Genomic DNA, 13124 nt, shown 5'->3' on the forward strand with positions numbered 1-13124 from the left:
CTGCACCATTGAAGTAAGTGGGAGTTTTGCCATTAGCTGCAATGGGAACTGGATCCGCCCCAAAATGATCTAGTATCATGCAAAACATTGTACCAAGATTTTGAGAGTATTCATTGGGCAATATTTTCAAAGCACTGTGTAAGCAGTGAGAATTATTGTTTTAAAATTGCTTTCAATTTAGGTTAAAAATTCAAAGGCATCAAAGTTTTAAATGTAGGTTCCATTGTCAAAGGTGATTTAGGAACTAGAGCAGATTTTCAAAAGCATTTAGGCCCCTGAGGATGCATATATGAAAAGCTGCTAAGCATAGCCCCAGTTAATCTCAATGAATGTAAGAACCTAGGGGCACATCTACACATTGCCCTACAGCGACGTTGTTACTGTGTCATGTGGTAGTACTTCCTTTTGGAAGTACTAACGCATGGTGTAGTAACCGCCCATACTGTACCATACGTACAGCTGACGGTTATTTTTAGCAGCTACTTCACCGTGGCAAAAACGGGGAAACGTGCCACTATGGCAGAGTAGCTGCTGATCACACATAATCACCCTAGGTGGTTTGGGTTTCTTTGAAAATTGCAGTTGATATTGTAAAGAATATAAATGCCTTTGAAAAGTTGGCCTATAAAAAGCTAGAAAATTACACTGACCTTCTACTTAGTTCTACAGTGTCTGCATCACTCCCACAGAACAAAAAGGGGCACTAGATACTCAAAAGCTCATCTAGGTCATGCAGTTGGTCCAGTAAAAGATAGAACCCACAAAAATTTGTGCCACTGACTTTCAATGGCATTTAGGCCCCTGCCACACATTACACTTAAGGCATGATTAGCCAGTTACTTACCCCTTAAGTTGTCACTCAGCTACACATTAAAGCAATTAATGGCATCAGAAAACAAATAAATAACGTTATTCCACAAAAAGTGTGGCAGGTTCCTATGATGCCATTAACTAAATGTGTGGCCAAGTGCACCCCCAGGGCTGGGAGCCCAGATCAGATGATGGCACTCCCAGTTGCAGAAGCTGCCTTGCAGCTGGGAGTGCTATCAGCTGTGGGGGCTCCCAGCCGTGGGAGCTTATAACTTGCTGGTGCAAGGGGAGCCCAGGGTCACGATCCTGGCCTCCCTCTGCACCAGCAATAAGATGTAATGGGATCTGATGTGTGATCACAATCTCACCGCCAGCTATGCACATGTGGTGTGGCAGGAAGCACGATTATGTGGATCGCACACCAGTTCCCATTGTGCCTTTACCTGCATGTCTGGAGGGACCCTTAGGCTCCTAAATCACTTAGATGCACTTTTGACTTCTTTACCTTTAGTGTCACTATGTGAAGTAAATACTTCAAAAACTCTTGTGTAGTGGCTACATATTATTATCCTCCCTCTGTCATAGGTGGGGGTGTTGAATCAGAGAAGTTTAAATGATTTGTTCAAGATTACAGGAGAATTCAGTATCAAGAATGGGTATAGAACTAGTAATTCTTGGTTTTCAGTATAATGATCAGACCAATCTGTCTCAGCTCTGCTACGCTGGGACATATTGTATTTGACAGAGTGTATTTGATTTAACCTTATAGCTTCACAGCAAGCAACGAACTCCAACAACTGACATGCCAAAATAAAACCTTAAACCATGCTTAACACATCATTCATGCCTGAAGGCTCCTGAATTCCCAGAACACTGCCCCCCAAATAATCAAAAGTTTGAAGGGCATCAAGCAAGAAATGACTCAAAAAGGCTCCAGACCATTTATTGTAGAGTACATGCTTCCTATTCTGTGGCTTGATTTGCATAAACTGGAGTCAAGAGAAGCTTTGTAATGGAATTGCATGAGAGGAAAATCAGATCTAAATGCTAGTAAATCAGTTTGTTTAGGAACCGCACTGTTCTAATGTTAGCTTAATAAAACAAGGTTTACTTTTATAGCATGTTCCACAGCCTCTTCACTTCAGATAAGACATGCCAGCCAATCTTTTTTTATACTTCTAGACAGGTTCTGATCAGCAGACTTGCCAGGGTCAAAGTTTATGCCATCAGCCTAGTTAAGCTCGTTATAGTTTCTTACTTATTGACCTGGATACCCTCATGGAGCTTTAGTTCAAGTGCCCCCACCGTCATTTGTAAGCATATGGTTGCTGATACACGAGATGCAAGAAGTTGCTGGAGCACGGTAATTACCACACTCCAGAAGACTCGATGAGTCGAGTCTGCTCCAATGCGCTGTAATTACACTGCATCGGCGCAGTCTCTGCACCTGTGTACAGGCACCCCCTAACACTGGGGATACGTACAGACATTCAGGCAGGATAAATCACATTAAAAATGGCAACGTGACCTAATTTAGTTCACCCACATGAGGACCTTACACTTAGATCCCATCCTAAGTTAATCTAATTGCAAACTGTGCAGAAATTCAGGATAGTTAGTTTGGTCTGATCTAAGTTAACTGTATCACCAGTGTAGTCTAACTTCAATGGGGTCAGGCAAGAACAGTGTCATTAAACTTCTGTAAAGTTCCCAGTGCGGCCCCAGGGCTGGGAAAGCCCAGCTGCTGACCCCAGCCCTGGTGCTGTGCTTTACCTACTTGCCCCCCTGGCAACGGGCTATTTTTAGCACCCACCTGCTTCTCTCCCCACCCCAAATGGACATCATCCATCCCCCATGATGGACCAGCCGGCCCTGCCCCCCCCAGCCCACCAACCCCCCATCCCACAAGCCACTCTTGGTGTTGGTTTTACTGGTGTTTACTAATGCCTGGAGCCAAGGAAGTAAGTTGGGGTGGGGAGATTGTTTCACCAGGGGCAGGGGTGGGTGGACTGGGGGGAGGGCAGTTTAAAAATAAGAGATAGACCCTGGTCCCTGGGGGGTATGGGAGAGAACCCTTCATTCCCCCAAGCCTCCCTGTATACCCCATGAACCCCCTGTTCCCACGAGCCCCAATGGACCCTGCCTACCCCCCAAATTCCCCGTGGAGACCCTGCTTGTCCCCCAATCCCCCCACAGATACTTCCCCCCCCGGCGCTCCTCTTTGTGGAAGCTAACTGGCCCCTAATTCCCCCTGCAGACCCCATCCCCTCTCTTCCTGCCAAACTTGCCCTCCACCAGCCTTCCCATCCCAACATACCTTACATTGAATGATCATTTTTAGCTCAATCTACCTCTCCCCAGCCCTGCTGAATGTCTATACATGCCCTTAGTGATTTCTTTGCACTAGGAGTTAAGTCCTGAACTCACTTATGTTCTTTTATAAATCTCATCATCGTCCTCCTCTTACCCCTACGGCATGGGTATATTCCACTGATTCCAGTGGAGGCTATTTGGATTCTATGAGGAAGAAAATTGGACCGTATATACTTAACTCTGGGAATATGGTTCTGCCAAACTAAGACTCTTTAAATTGTTTCATGATTCCCTGTATTTCCCAGTGAAAAACTGACAGAAATTTAACCATTTAATCATGAAACACAGCAGTCTGCTACTGTCTTTAAGATTCCATCAATGAGTTAGATTTAAGTCCCTGCAAGACACGAACTAATTTTGACAAGTTCTTAAAAAGGCACAAAGGATGCATTCTTTGTGCCAGCAATGCCCAGGATTTTTAAAGACATACAGAATTAGAACATCTTTTTCTGCTTATTGTCCAGCTGAATCCTTCAAACTAAATGTTCATTATTTGTGAGCTGACTGAAGATATTCTGATGATTCCAATCATCATTAAGAAATGTGCAGCAGTCAGCTTTGATATCATTGGTATTTTCAACATAGGATTAGAAAAGCAATTAAAGAATCATGATCCTCTCCCCGCCACCCTTCTCCCTAAAAATTAATTTTAAGATTAAGGAACAGTTGCTGCTGTTACAGGGGTTGCAGACCTGCTCCAAGCGCCAACTATGCACTTGTTTCTCTTTGGAGCACCGTAAGGAGCGCTGCAGTGCACAGAGCATTTGGTGCATGTTCTAGTTATACATGCCCGCATGCAAGTCCTTTTGCTTTTTCTACATTACCATGTAGTTCCTTACTGTCATATAAAAATAATATCCTTTCCTCTGTAGCTGAAACTACTTTCCTTTCCATATTGCAACTATGTATCCCCCTTCTGTGAATGTGGTAGAAAAAGAGAATTCTTGCCATGGGACACATTAAGTAACTATACTGTGCCATCATTTTTTATCCACCTTCAAAACAGTGAAGGTCATTCTTTACATCCCTGCGTTGAAAGCTCTTCTTGAAATCATGAGAGAAGTGCTGTCATTTTTCTCCAGGTAAACATTGCTGCTCATTCTTCCCTGATGATCCCCAGCTCCCTTAGCAAGAACTACTTCAAACTTGAAGTGTAACCAATAAAAATGATGTTATCTCTCCTCTCAAGAAATACTCTCTAAAATAAGGTAGAGGAGGGGCTTAATTCTTTGCTGCACTGCAACAACTAAATCATAGATGTCTGATCAGGCCATAAAAACCTCCTTCTTTCTCCTGCTGGAAGAAAATGCAAACTGTAAATTGAACGAGATTAGTAGTTTAACAGACTGGCGATTCTTACCTTTGTGGCCTATCTTATCAAGCAACTGAACCTACCTCACAATCAAAGAAGCTGAAAGAAAGGACAGCTCCAGAGGCCAGTAATAGGTGTTACCCAGATTACAGGTAACCTTGTGGGCAGGCTATTGATACAATAGGCAGCAACAGGTCTACAGCCCAATATTTTATTTGCTTGCACTTTAAAACATGAAAACAAACATTTATCCCAAAGTCTATATGGCAACTGTGACAACACAGCATAAATTCTTACCTATGCAGGCTGCGGAGACTCAAGAGGTAGGAATAGGGTGGCACATAGCTGGTCTTCTTGAATTTGCTGAGTTTTTCAAATTTCTCTCCTGCCTGTGCCCAGTATTTATAGATGGCTGGTTCTAATAGTCTCATAAATGATCTCTGATTGGTGTCATTTTTGGTTGTTTGTTTGTTTCACTGAAACTTTGGGAATTGGTCTAAACCATATCTCTTGTGGACTTGGCAGCTGTCAATTAGTTAGGATTTATATCCTTGAGAAAGAAAGAGGGAGGGTTTCTTATTTCCTTTCCTTCTCCATCGTGGAGTGTTGGCCTGTTTTTTATTAATTAATATTATTATTTACATTAGTTAGTGGTCTTCTCTGACACGGCTATTTTTGTTTTTACAAATTATCTAACAAAAATATATCCTATAGCAAAATATCATCTAATACATATGGTTAGATCAGACACTATCGCTAGTATTTTAAGATAAAGCTATGATATAGTGTATATGGATTATTTATTCCCTTATCTCCTTTTAGGCTTTGTGCTTTATTTAATTATGTTCCCTTTTTGACCAAGCTAGTTGTCACATCCGCAAAAGTTTATACAATGGAAACAGGTTTTGGACCTTTTACTCAACAACACTTCTGCACCTTAGCCTGGGCCCACTGAAAATGGCCAAGACTGGCAACATAGGATGTGAAATACTGGAGTCAATTTGACCCAGGTTACAAGAAAATAAGAAAAGTTTCTGACCCTTTCTAACTGGCTACTAGGGCTGTGCAAAATGGCTGTGTTTCAGTTTGGTTCGGATTCAGTGTTTCAGAGGGACAGTGATTTGTTGTGGTGTTTTGGATCGCTGTCCCGTTTTGCTTCAGCCAAAACTGTTTCAAAACTGTTTTGGATTTCAGTGCTGTTTCAATCTTTTAGCAATAGGATATAATGGGGAATCACAAAGGCTAGATAAACACCTAGCCGGGGTCATTTGACCCCAGTACTCTTTCCTGCCCATGGCAGTGGGTTGGACTTGATGATCTACTCAGGTCCCTTCCAGCCCTACCAACTATGAAACTGTGACACAAAGCTGCCTATAACTTTGTTATTTCTTGCCTGATTTGGATGAACCTGCAGGGATGCTAGCCCCTTCTGAGGCCATGAAATCTGCCAAGTTTCAAGAAGATAGGTGCAGTGGTTTCTGGGAAACAGCACCTCAAACTGCTGAAAGCAAAACTTGTGATGAGTGACTTTGTGTTTGTTAAAGTGCAGTGGGATGAAAATAGTAGGGATGATAGCTCCTGTTCTCACCCTCACAACTCCACTGCAATCAGTAAGCCTCAGGCCTCTCAATGTTCTTACAGGTCTGGGCTTTCCCCAGCCAGGACTGTACAGTAACTGGAAGTTATCAGGTGCCTCCTACCCACCTTTCACCAGGGAGATTTGCGGTCCTGGTATTTCCTGGGGCTGTCATGCCACTGGCAGTCCCACCCAGGCCTCCCTACCATGACAGGGTGCAGTTTTAGGTCATGCCAAGGATTATGTGGGGCCTTCTCCTCCCCATATAACCCCAGCCCTTATACCTCCAAGTTCTTCCTGGCACAGGAGCTCAGCAGGGAGATGTGCTTCCCCTGCTGGCTGGTGAAAAACTAAACTGCCATCTCCATCTCTGAGAGCAGGGCATTAAATGGCCACCTTCATTAGCACCTGTCCTGCCACATATATAGCTCCTCCTGCAGGCATAAGGGAGGTCTGCCAGGTTTCAGGCAGAGTGGTGCAGGGGTTTCCCTGAGCTCCACATGCAGACAGAGTGCGTGCCACCCTCCTCACTCTGTCTGCACCTATTTCCTTTTTTATTTTTTTAAAACCATTTAATGCCCTGCTCTCAGCACTGGAGGTGGCACTTACTGCATCACCAGCTAGCAGGGGAAGAACATCTCCCTGCTGAGCTCCTGATCCAGGATGAACTTGGAGGTACCACAACAAATCACTGTCCCTCTGAAACGCTGAATCCGAACCAAACTGAAACACAGCCATTTTGGGCTGGGGCTATGGGGAAGGAGTAGGCCCCAAGTTTGGGCATGACCTAAAACTGCACCCTGCCAGGGTTGGAAGGCCTGGTGGGACTGCTGGTGGTGTGGCAGCCCCCCAAAAATGCTAGAACCGAGGACCTCCCTGGTGAAAGGTAAGTAGGAGGCACCTTATAACCTCCAGCCACCACACACATGCACATGCCTGGCTAAGGAAAGCGCAGCCCTGTAAGATCTCTGAGAGGCCTGAGGCTTGCTGCTTGCAGTAGAGTTATGAGGCTCCAGGTAAGTGTAACTGCCTAGGATGCCATCTGCAAGGCATGGGATTTCAGGTTTAAAACCCTCCGTCAGGCTGAGGAAGCATCAGGAGTTGCCGTGTGTGTTCTTCCCAGATGGAAGGAATAGTAAAGAAGCCAGAGGCTGGCATGCAGTCCAGGCAAGAAAGCCAGTCAGTTAAAATGTAAATTGAGGCATCAGGGGGTGAGAGACAGGCTGAGGGGAGGAGGGAAGGGGGATGTAGCAGCTAAAAGTAGAGAGGTCCCTGCTACCTTGGGAGTCAGCTGTCAGGCAGGTTGTAGTGTGTCATAAATCGCAGGCAAAGGCGAGCAAGATCACTTTGAGCATTGGGGAGATGCTTGCTCTGGATGGTCAGCCCTTCTCCCTAGTTGAGCAGCCAGGGTTCAGGCAGCTCATAGCCCCATCCTACCAAGTGCCTGTATGCACCAACTTTAGCAGGTCAGTGGTGTCCTCCCTGTATGAGGTAGGCAGGGAGTACTTGAGGGAGGAGCTGCACAAGACAGGCCTGCAGGTGGCCTTGCACTTCATCTCAGACATCTGGAGCAGCTGGACTGTGACCCCTTGGCCTACTGGGCAACCTACAGTCAGATGTGGCGGGATCTGGCCATGGTTGCCTGGGAGCACCTATTCTGTCCACCAACCAGTGTTCCAAGCAAGAGGGTGTTTAGTATGGCTGAGGAAGTTGTGACACCCCTCCACACCTCCTTAGATCCTGGTTTGGTGGAGCAGCTGGTGTTCCTCAAGGTGACAAAGCTGGCATCATGGATGGCCTTGACTATATTGGCCCCAATGTTGGTGACCATGAACCCATGGGTGAGCTCGCCCTGCCCAGTGAACCACCCCTGCACCATGAGGTACATGGCCACCATGATCTCCATTGCTTTGTGGGAATCATCCTTCATCTCAACTTGAAGGAGAGCCCACCAACGGTCTGACTGATGGCACCAATGCCCTGTTAGAGAGAGGTAGGCATGATCTCCACTCCAGCTGCTCCCGTTATCTGAGGTGAAGTGCAAGGCCACCTGTGGACCTGTCTTGTGCAGCTCCTCCCTCAAGTACTTCCTGCATGCCTCATACAGGGAAAGCACCACTGTCCTGCTAAGGGTGGTGCATGTAGGCACTTTGTAGGATGGGGCCCCAAGTGCCATGAGCTGCCTGAACCCTGGCCACTCAACTAGGAAGAAGGGTGGCCATCCAGAGCAAGCATCTCCTCAGTGCTCTGGGTGATCTCACTTACCTTGGCAACATGCCTCCTCTTTCTGTCTGTCTTTCCCCCACTGTTCCAGGGTGGCCTGATTGTGCTTCTTGGGGATGGGGGTTTTGAAGCAAGAAGGGGACCCCTTTTTGGGCATGCTCACATTGATGCTAGGCTGAGGAGCAAGGGCAAGGGGGTGGTGCCTGTGGAGATGCATCAGCATCCCATGGTGCTCATGTATTTCATTCCTTTGCCCCACCTGGTTTTGGCTTAGCAGTGCAGGCAGATAGCATATGTGGGATCATCTTCTAACTCAAAATGATCCCAGACCGCTCTACCCCCTCACTTCTGGGGTGCGGATACATGTATGGATGCTGCCTTTTCTCCCTCCTCAGCAGGCAGAGGCACAGCAACAGGAGGAGAGGACTCAGCTGAGCCACTTGCCTCCACAACCTAAACAGCAACCTCCTCCGAACTGCCTTCTGGGGAAGGAGACCTGGCTCTAGGGGAACTTGGAACAGAGTGGAGCACAAATTCCAATTCCTCCTCGGTCCCCAGAATTTCTTTTGCTAGGGCACTCAGGTCCCCTGCTTCCAGATCCAGCTCCCCCTCTGGCACTGGAAGGCTCAGGCTGGGAACTGAAATGAGGGTGGAGAAGACTGTCATGCTGGTGCTGCTTGTCATGCTGGTGGTTATTATTATGGCTGGTGTTATTGGAGGAGGTGCAGATGCAGGCACCAATCCCACCTCCTTGCTGCCACTACCACCACAAGCCTCATACCTGCTAGTACTAGGAAAGAGTCTAAGTTTGGGGGAGGGGGAACTTTCAGCTCTCCATCTTCCCCCTCTGGCTTCCCTGCCAGAAGACCTGGCTTTCCAGAACACTTCATATTTCATGTGCTGGAAAAAAATGTGTCTGTGTGAGTGTGTGTGTGTAATGTATGTGTAGTGTTTTCCTGCAGTGTACAGTGATGAGACACTTCCAAGCAAAGCACTGCTTTTTGTTGGGGGGAAGGGGGGAAGTAAAAACAAACAACATGATTTTTTGGGGGGAAAAAGAGTTGCAAGGGATAACTATAGGGAGGGTAGGCAAAGGTAAATAGGAAAGGATTGGCTACAACTTGGTAGGAAGGCACTACCAAGCTGCAAGCTTACAGATGCTGCTCTTTGCTGCTGCTACACAGACACAGATGCAGCTGCAAAATGGCAGAGAGCAGTTCACAAACAGCCTTTTATGGTGCTTCTCTGTCCCTCCTGCAGAGCACTGGGATTGGAAGGGACCTCAGGGACAGATTGTTGTCACTGGCCAGCTACAGATGTCAATATCAGAGCAGCCCTTACCCCCTCTTCCCCCTCCATCTTTCCCTGCAAGCCCGCCTCCGAAACAGTCCAAAACATCCAAAACATTTTGTATGGATCTGTTTAGTTTTGGAGCTGTTTCAGAGCCTTGCTTTTCATTTCAGATGCAGTGTTTCAGCCGCCGAAATGTCCAAATCCAAAACTAAATGAAACAGCCACCAAAATTTTGCACAGCCCCACTGGCCACATAAACTTAGTGGTTTGGGTCCAGTCCCTAATAAACAGGTGCCTGCACATACACATACATGGGCACCTATTTTCCATTAAAATCACCTGCTTGGGCACTTTTGTTAATCCACTGAGAACCTGTCTGCATATCTAGGACATTTATACACGTGCTTCAGGAGGTGTGGGGGGGTGGTACTTTAATTAGCACAGCTCCAAGAGCCACACTAATTAAAAGCACCCAGAGTATCATGTGTATCAGTATCCGTGTACTGAAAAATGGCAGCAGGGTGCTTTGAACTAAAGTTCATCAAATGAGCTTTAATTTAAAACACCTCACTTACATTTTTCAGTGTGGATCATTGATGCACATGATGCTGGAGGCTGCTGGAGCATGTTAATTTCCATGCTGTGCCAGAGTTGATGAATCAAGCGTGCTCCAATGCACTGGGATTACAGCATGTTGGAGGAGACTCCCTGCACATTAGAGGAGCCCCTAAATATTCTTGAAAATCTGGCCTATTGTGATTCAGCTTGCAAGGAATTTTAGTTAAAAGTCTAGGGTCTTAACAAAGCTAATAATAATAACTATTAGTACAACATGGTAATTGAATAATGGTCTCGCCTCTTTGCATTAGGCATGAGGTATACTGATTGAATTATGAATCTTGTCCATGATTCACCTATCATAGCTAGTGAAAATATTTAGTATTAGTTACTAGGTAGTGGAGTGTATGGAACACCAAAGTATTTCCTTAGTAAGAGATTAAGAGAAATCTCTAGTAATTGTGTAGTAATAGTGAAGAAATATAAATTTTTATGTTATATATTCTTCATAGGTAGAGTAATTAAATCTTCAGCTCTGTAATTTGTCAACCCAACAACTTGCTCAATGAATAAATTAAAATGTATGTAAATAATAAAGGTAAAAAAAACCACAGAGAACAAAGACAAACTATTGAAAATATGTTTTAGAATCAAATACCTTAAAGTGTTGTAAAATGCCAGGCCAGGTAGTTAAAAAATAGTTAATTGGTGTTATTATGGTTTGTTCAACTAAGCCATGAAAGCAACATGATTGAAAATCAATAAACATGTCTGAAATTGTAATATAATTAGTAGTTCTGCCAATCAGTACATTAAGTGCCTCATAAAGAACTTCCTACCAGGAATTAAGTCAATATTAAATGCCTTCAAATAAAAGTAATAATTTATACATACCTCAGTTTTTAATATGGTATATAGCAAAGACTTCAGGTATTATATTACACCTAGTTAATTGTTGAATATTTTGATGCCATTTGTTTAATACATGCAGGTGGAAAATCCCATTCGGTTCCTATCAGTTTCAGTGAGATTACCATTTACATTACATTGCAAAGCACTAAAGAATGTTTAACTTCGAGCAAGTTAATCTCCTTAGCCCCCAATTCAGTTGCCATTGAATTTTATGGGAATATTTCTGTTGTCATCAGTTGGACGTGCATTGAGAACTTAGGGCACTGACAGACATACAGCTCCCAGCTCTAACTCATGGTGCTTCACAGAAAGTGCCATGAGTTAAAACAAACCCACCCCTGACCCAACAGACATTTGCTGTTGGGTGGGGTGGAGGAGGGGCCAAGCTCCACTGCAGAGCCAATCAAGCAGAGGAGCCATATTCCTGCCATTATTCTAGCTTATGTTGAAAAGTGGAATGTTATTTCATCCTTCCTTGAATCATTTGTATAGCACAGTCAAAGTTAATGGATGACATAGGACAAAGAAAGATGACAACTGACAGGTTGGTTTAAAGTCACAAATTCCCTTTTTTATAGTGCCACCAGTGATTCGTGTATATCCTGAAACTCAGGCCCAGGAACCTGGTGTATCTGCAAGCCTCAAATGTCATGCTGAAGGGATTCCTAATCCCAGAATCACCTGGCTAAAGAATGGTATTGATATCATGCCAAAACTGTCCAAACAACTAACACTCTTAGGTAAGAAAAAATACTGGTTAATTTACATGCTATAGGAGTTAAGCAGAATTGTTTGCACTTACAAATATAACTTATTTTCCTTTTACTTTGTCACAGGGGCTTAAAAACACTTTACGTGGCAACCCTTTTCTTCCTTTTTTATCTGTTTCTCTGCTGACTTTCTCAAGTATGATACTGATTGATATAAGCGGTAACAGCATTCTCTTAAAACACAGAATGCCTTATTCTTGAGCGCCTTGCCTCTTGTGTAAATCAATGCAGATCAGAAGGACAATATATTACATCCATTTTGTTTAGGTGTAACTGTTTATGCACGATGCAAATCAACTGCGAATCAGGCTCTCAGTCATGCAGCTTGTTTTCATACTAATAACTGCAAATGAAATTATTCCTCGCTGCTAATTTTGGACCTCATTTTCAAAAGCTAGGTGCAAAGCAGGGTCACATGTGAGTTCAACTTGTACGTTAGCATTTTGTGGGTAAGTGCAAAGAATGCTAAGTTCTACTTACCCACCAAGTGCAAGAATTCTAACCCTACAGTGAAGTGGGGTAGCCCTTATGCTGTTGGCCACTGTATGCATCATTGAAGCATTGTCACCAAAAATGTGAAAGCAAGAAAAAGTACTTTAAATGATGGCTATCAATAGGGGGGAAAAGGTGATAGCCAGAATTATGTAGACAAAATTAATACCTTCAGCTAAAATAGTGAAAAATCAGGTCTACATTGGTTTTATAAAGAAGTTTGTTTAGAATTTGTATGACTTTTTTCACAACTGCAAAAAGTAATCTGGCATGCTTTTATCTGGGGCAAGTCAGCTAAATGCGGTCTGTTTGGGTATGGAATTCATCTTTATTTCTTTGTGGAAAGTCTAAGTTTCCTAATAGAAAGAGGCAACATTTCAGCCATTAGCAATTCATGGACTCTGATGAAAACTCCTCAAAAACTCTAAGCTGAGCCACAGAAAACATTCTCAGGTGAAACCTATAATTTGCATGCAGGCATCTCTCACCAAAGCTCAGGAGAGAAGTTGCCTTTAGGAAGTTAGAGCAGTTACATAATATCATTACGGTCAAGTGGAACACACCTTATGGATGTCTTTCTTACAGCAAATGGAAGTGAACTTCATATCAGTAGTGTTCGATATGAAGACACTGGTGCCTATACCTGCATCGCCAAAAATGAAGTGGGAGTGGATGAGGACATATCTTCTCTCTTCATTGAAGATTCAGCCAGAAAAACCCGTAAGCTTAATTTTTCCCTTCTTCTTTCTGAGAACCCCACTAAAACGGTCATCAAACAATGGTATCATTACAATTCAGTCCCACA

At 44.1% G+C, this 13124-nt stretch overlaps 1 protein-coding gene across 1 annotated transcript in view; it reads left to right on the forward strand.

Moving 5' to 3' along the window:
* The window catches only part of FSTL4 (follistatin like 4), a 521826-nt gene that overhangs the window by 472553 nt on the left and 36149 nt on the right, over positions 1 to 13124 (forward strand). Inside the window, exons 10-11 of the mRNA XM_090064753.1 lie at positions 11636 to 11797; positions 12905 to 13039. Coding sequence (XP_089920879.1) covers positions 11636 to 11797; positions 12905 to 13039 — 297 coding nt within the window. The remainder of the gene's footprint in view (positions 1 to 11635; positions 11798 to 12904; positions 13040 to 13124) is intronic.

The sequence above is a fragment of the Crocodylus siamensis genome, chromosome 10, assembly GCF_052110815.1.
Source record: "Crocodylus siamensis isolate JL-2025a chromosome 10, ASM5211081v1, whole genome shotgun sequence".
NCBI lineage: Eukaryota > Metazoa > Chordata > Crocodylia > Crocodylidae > Crocodylus > Crocodylus siamensis.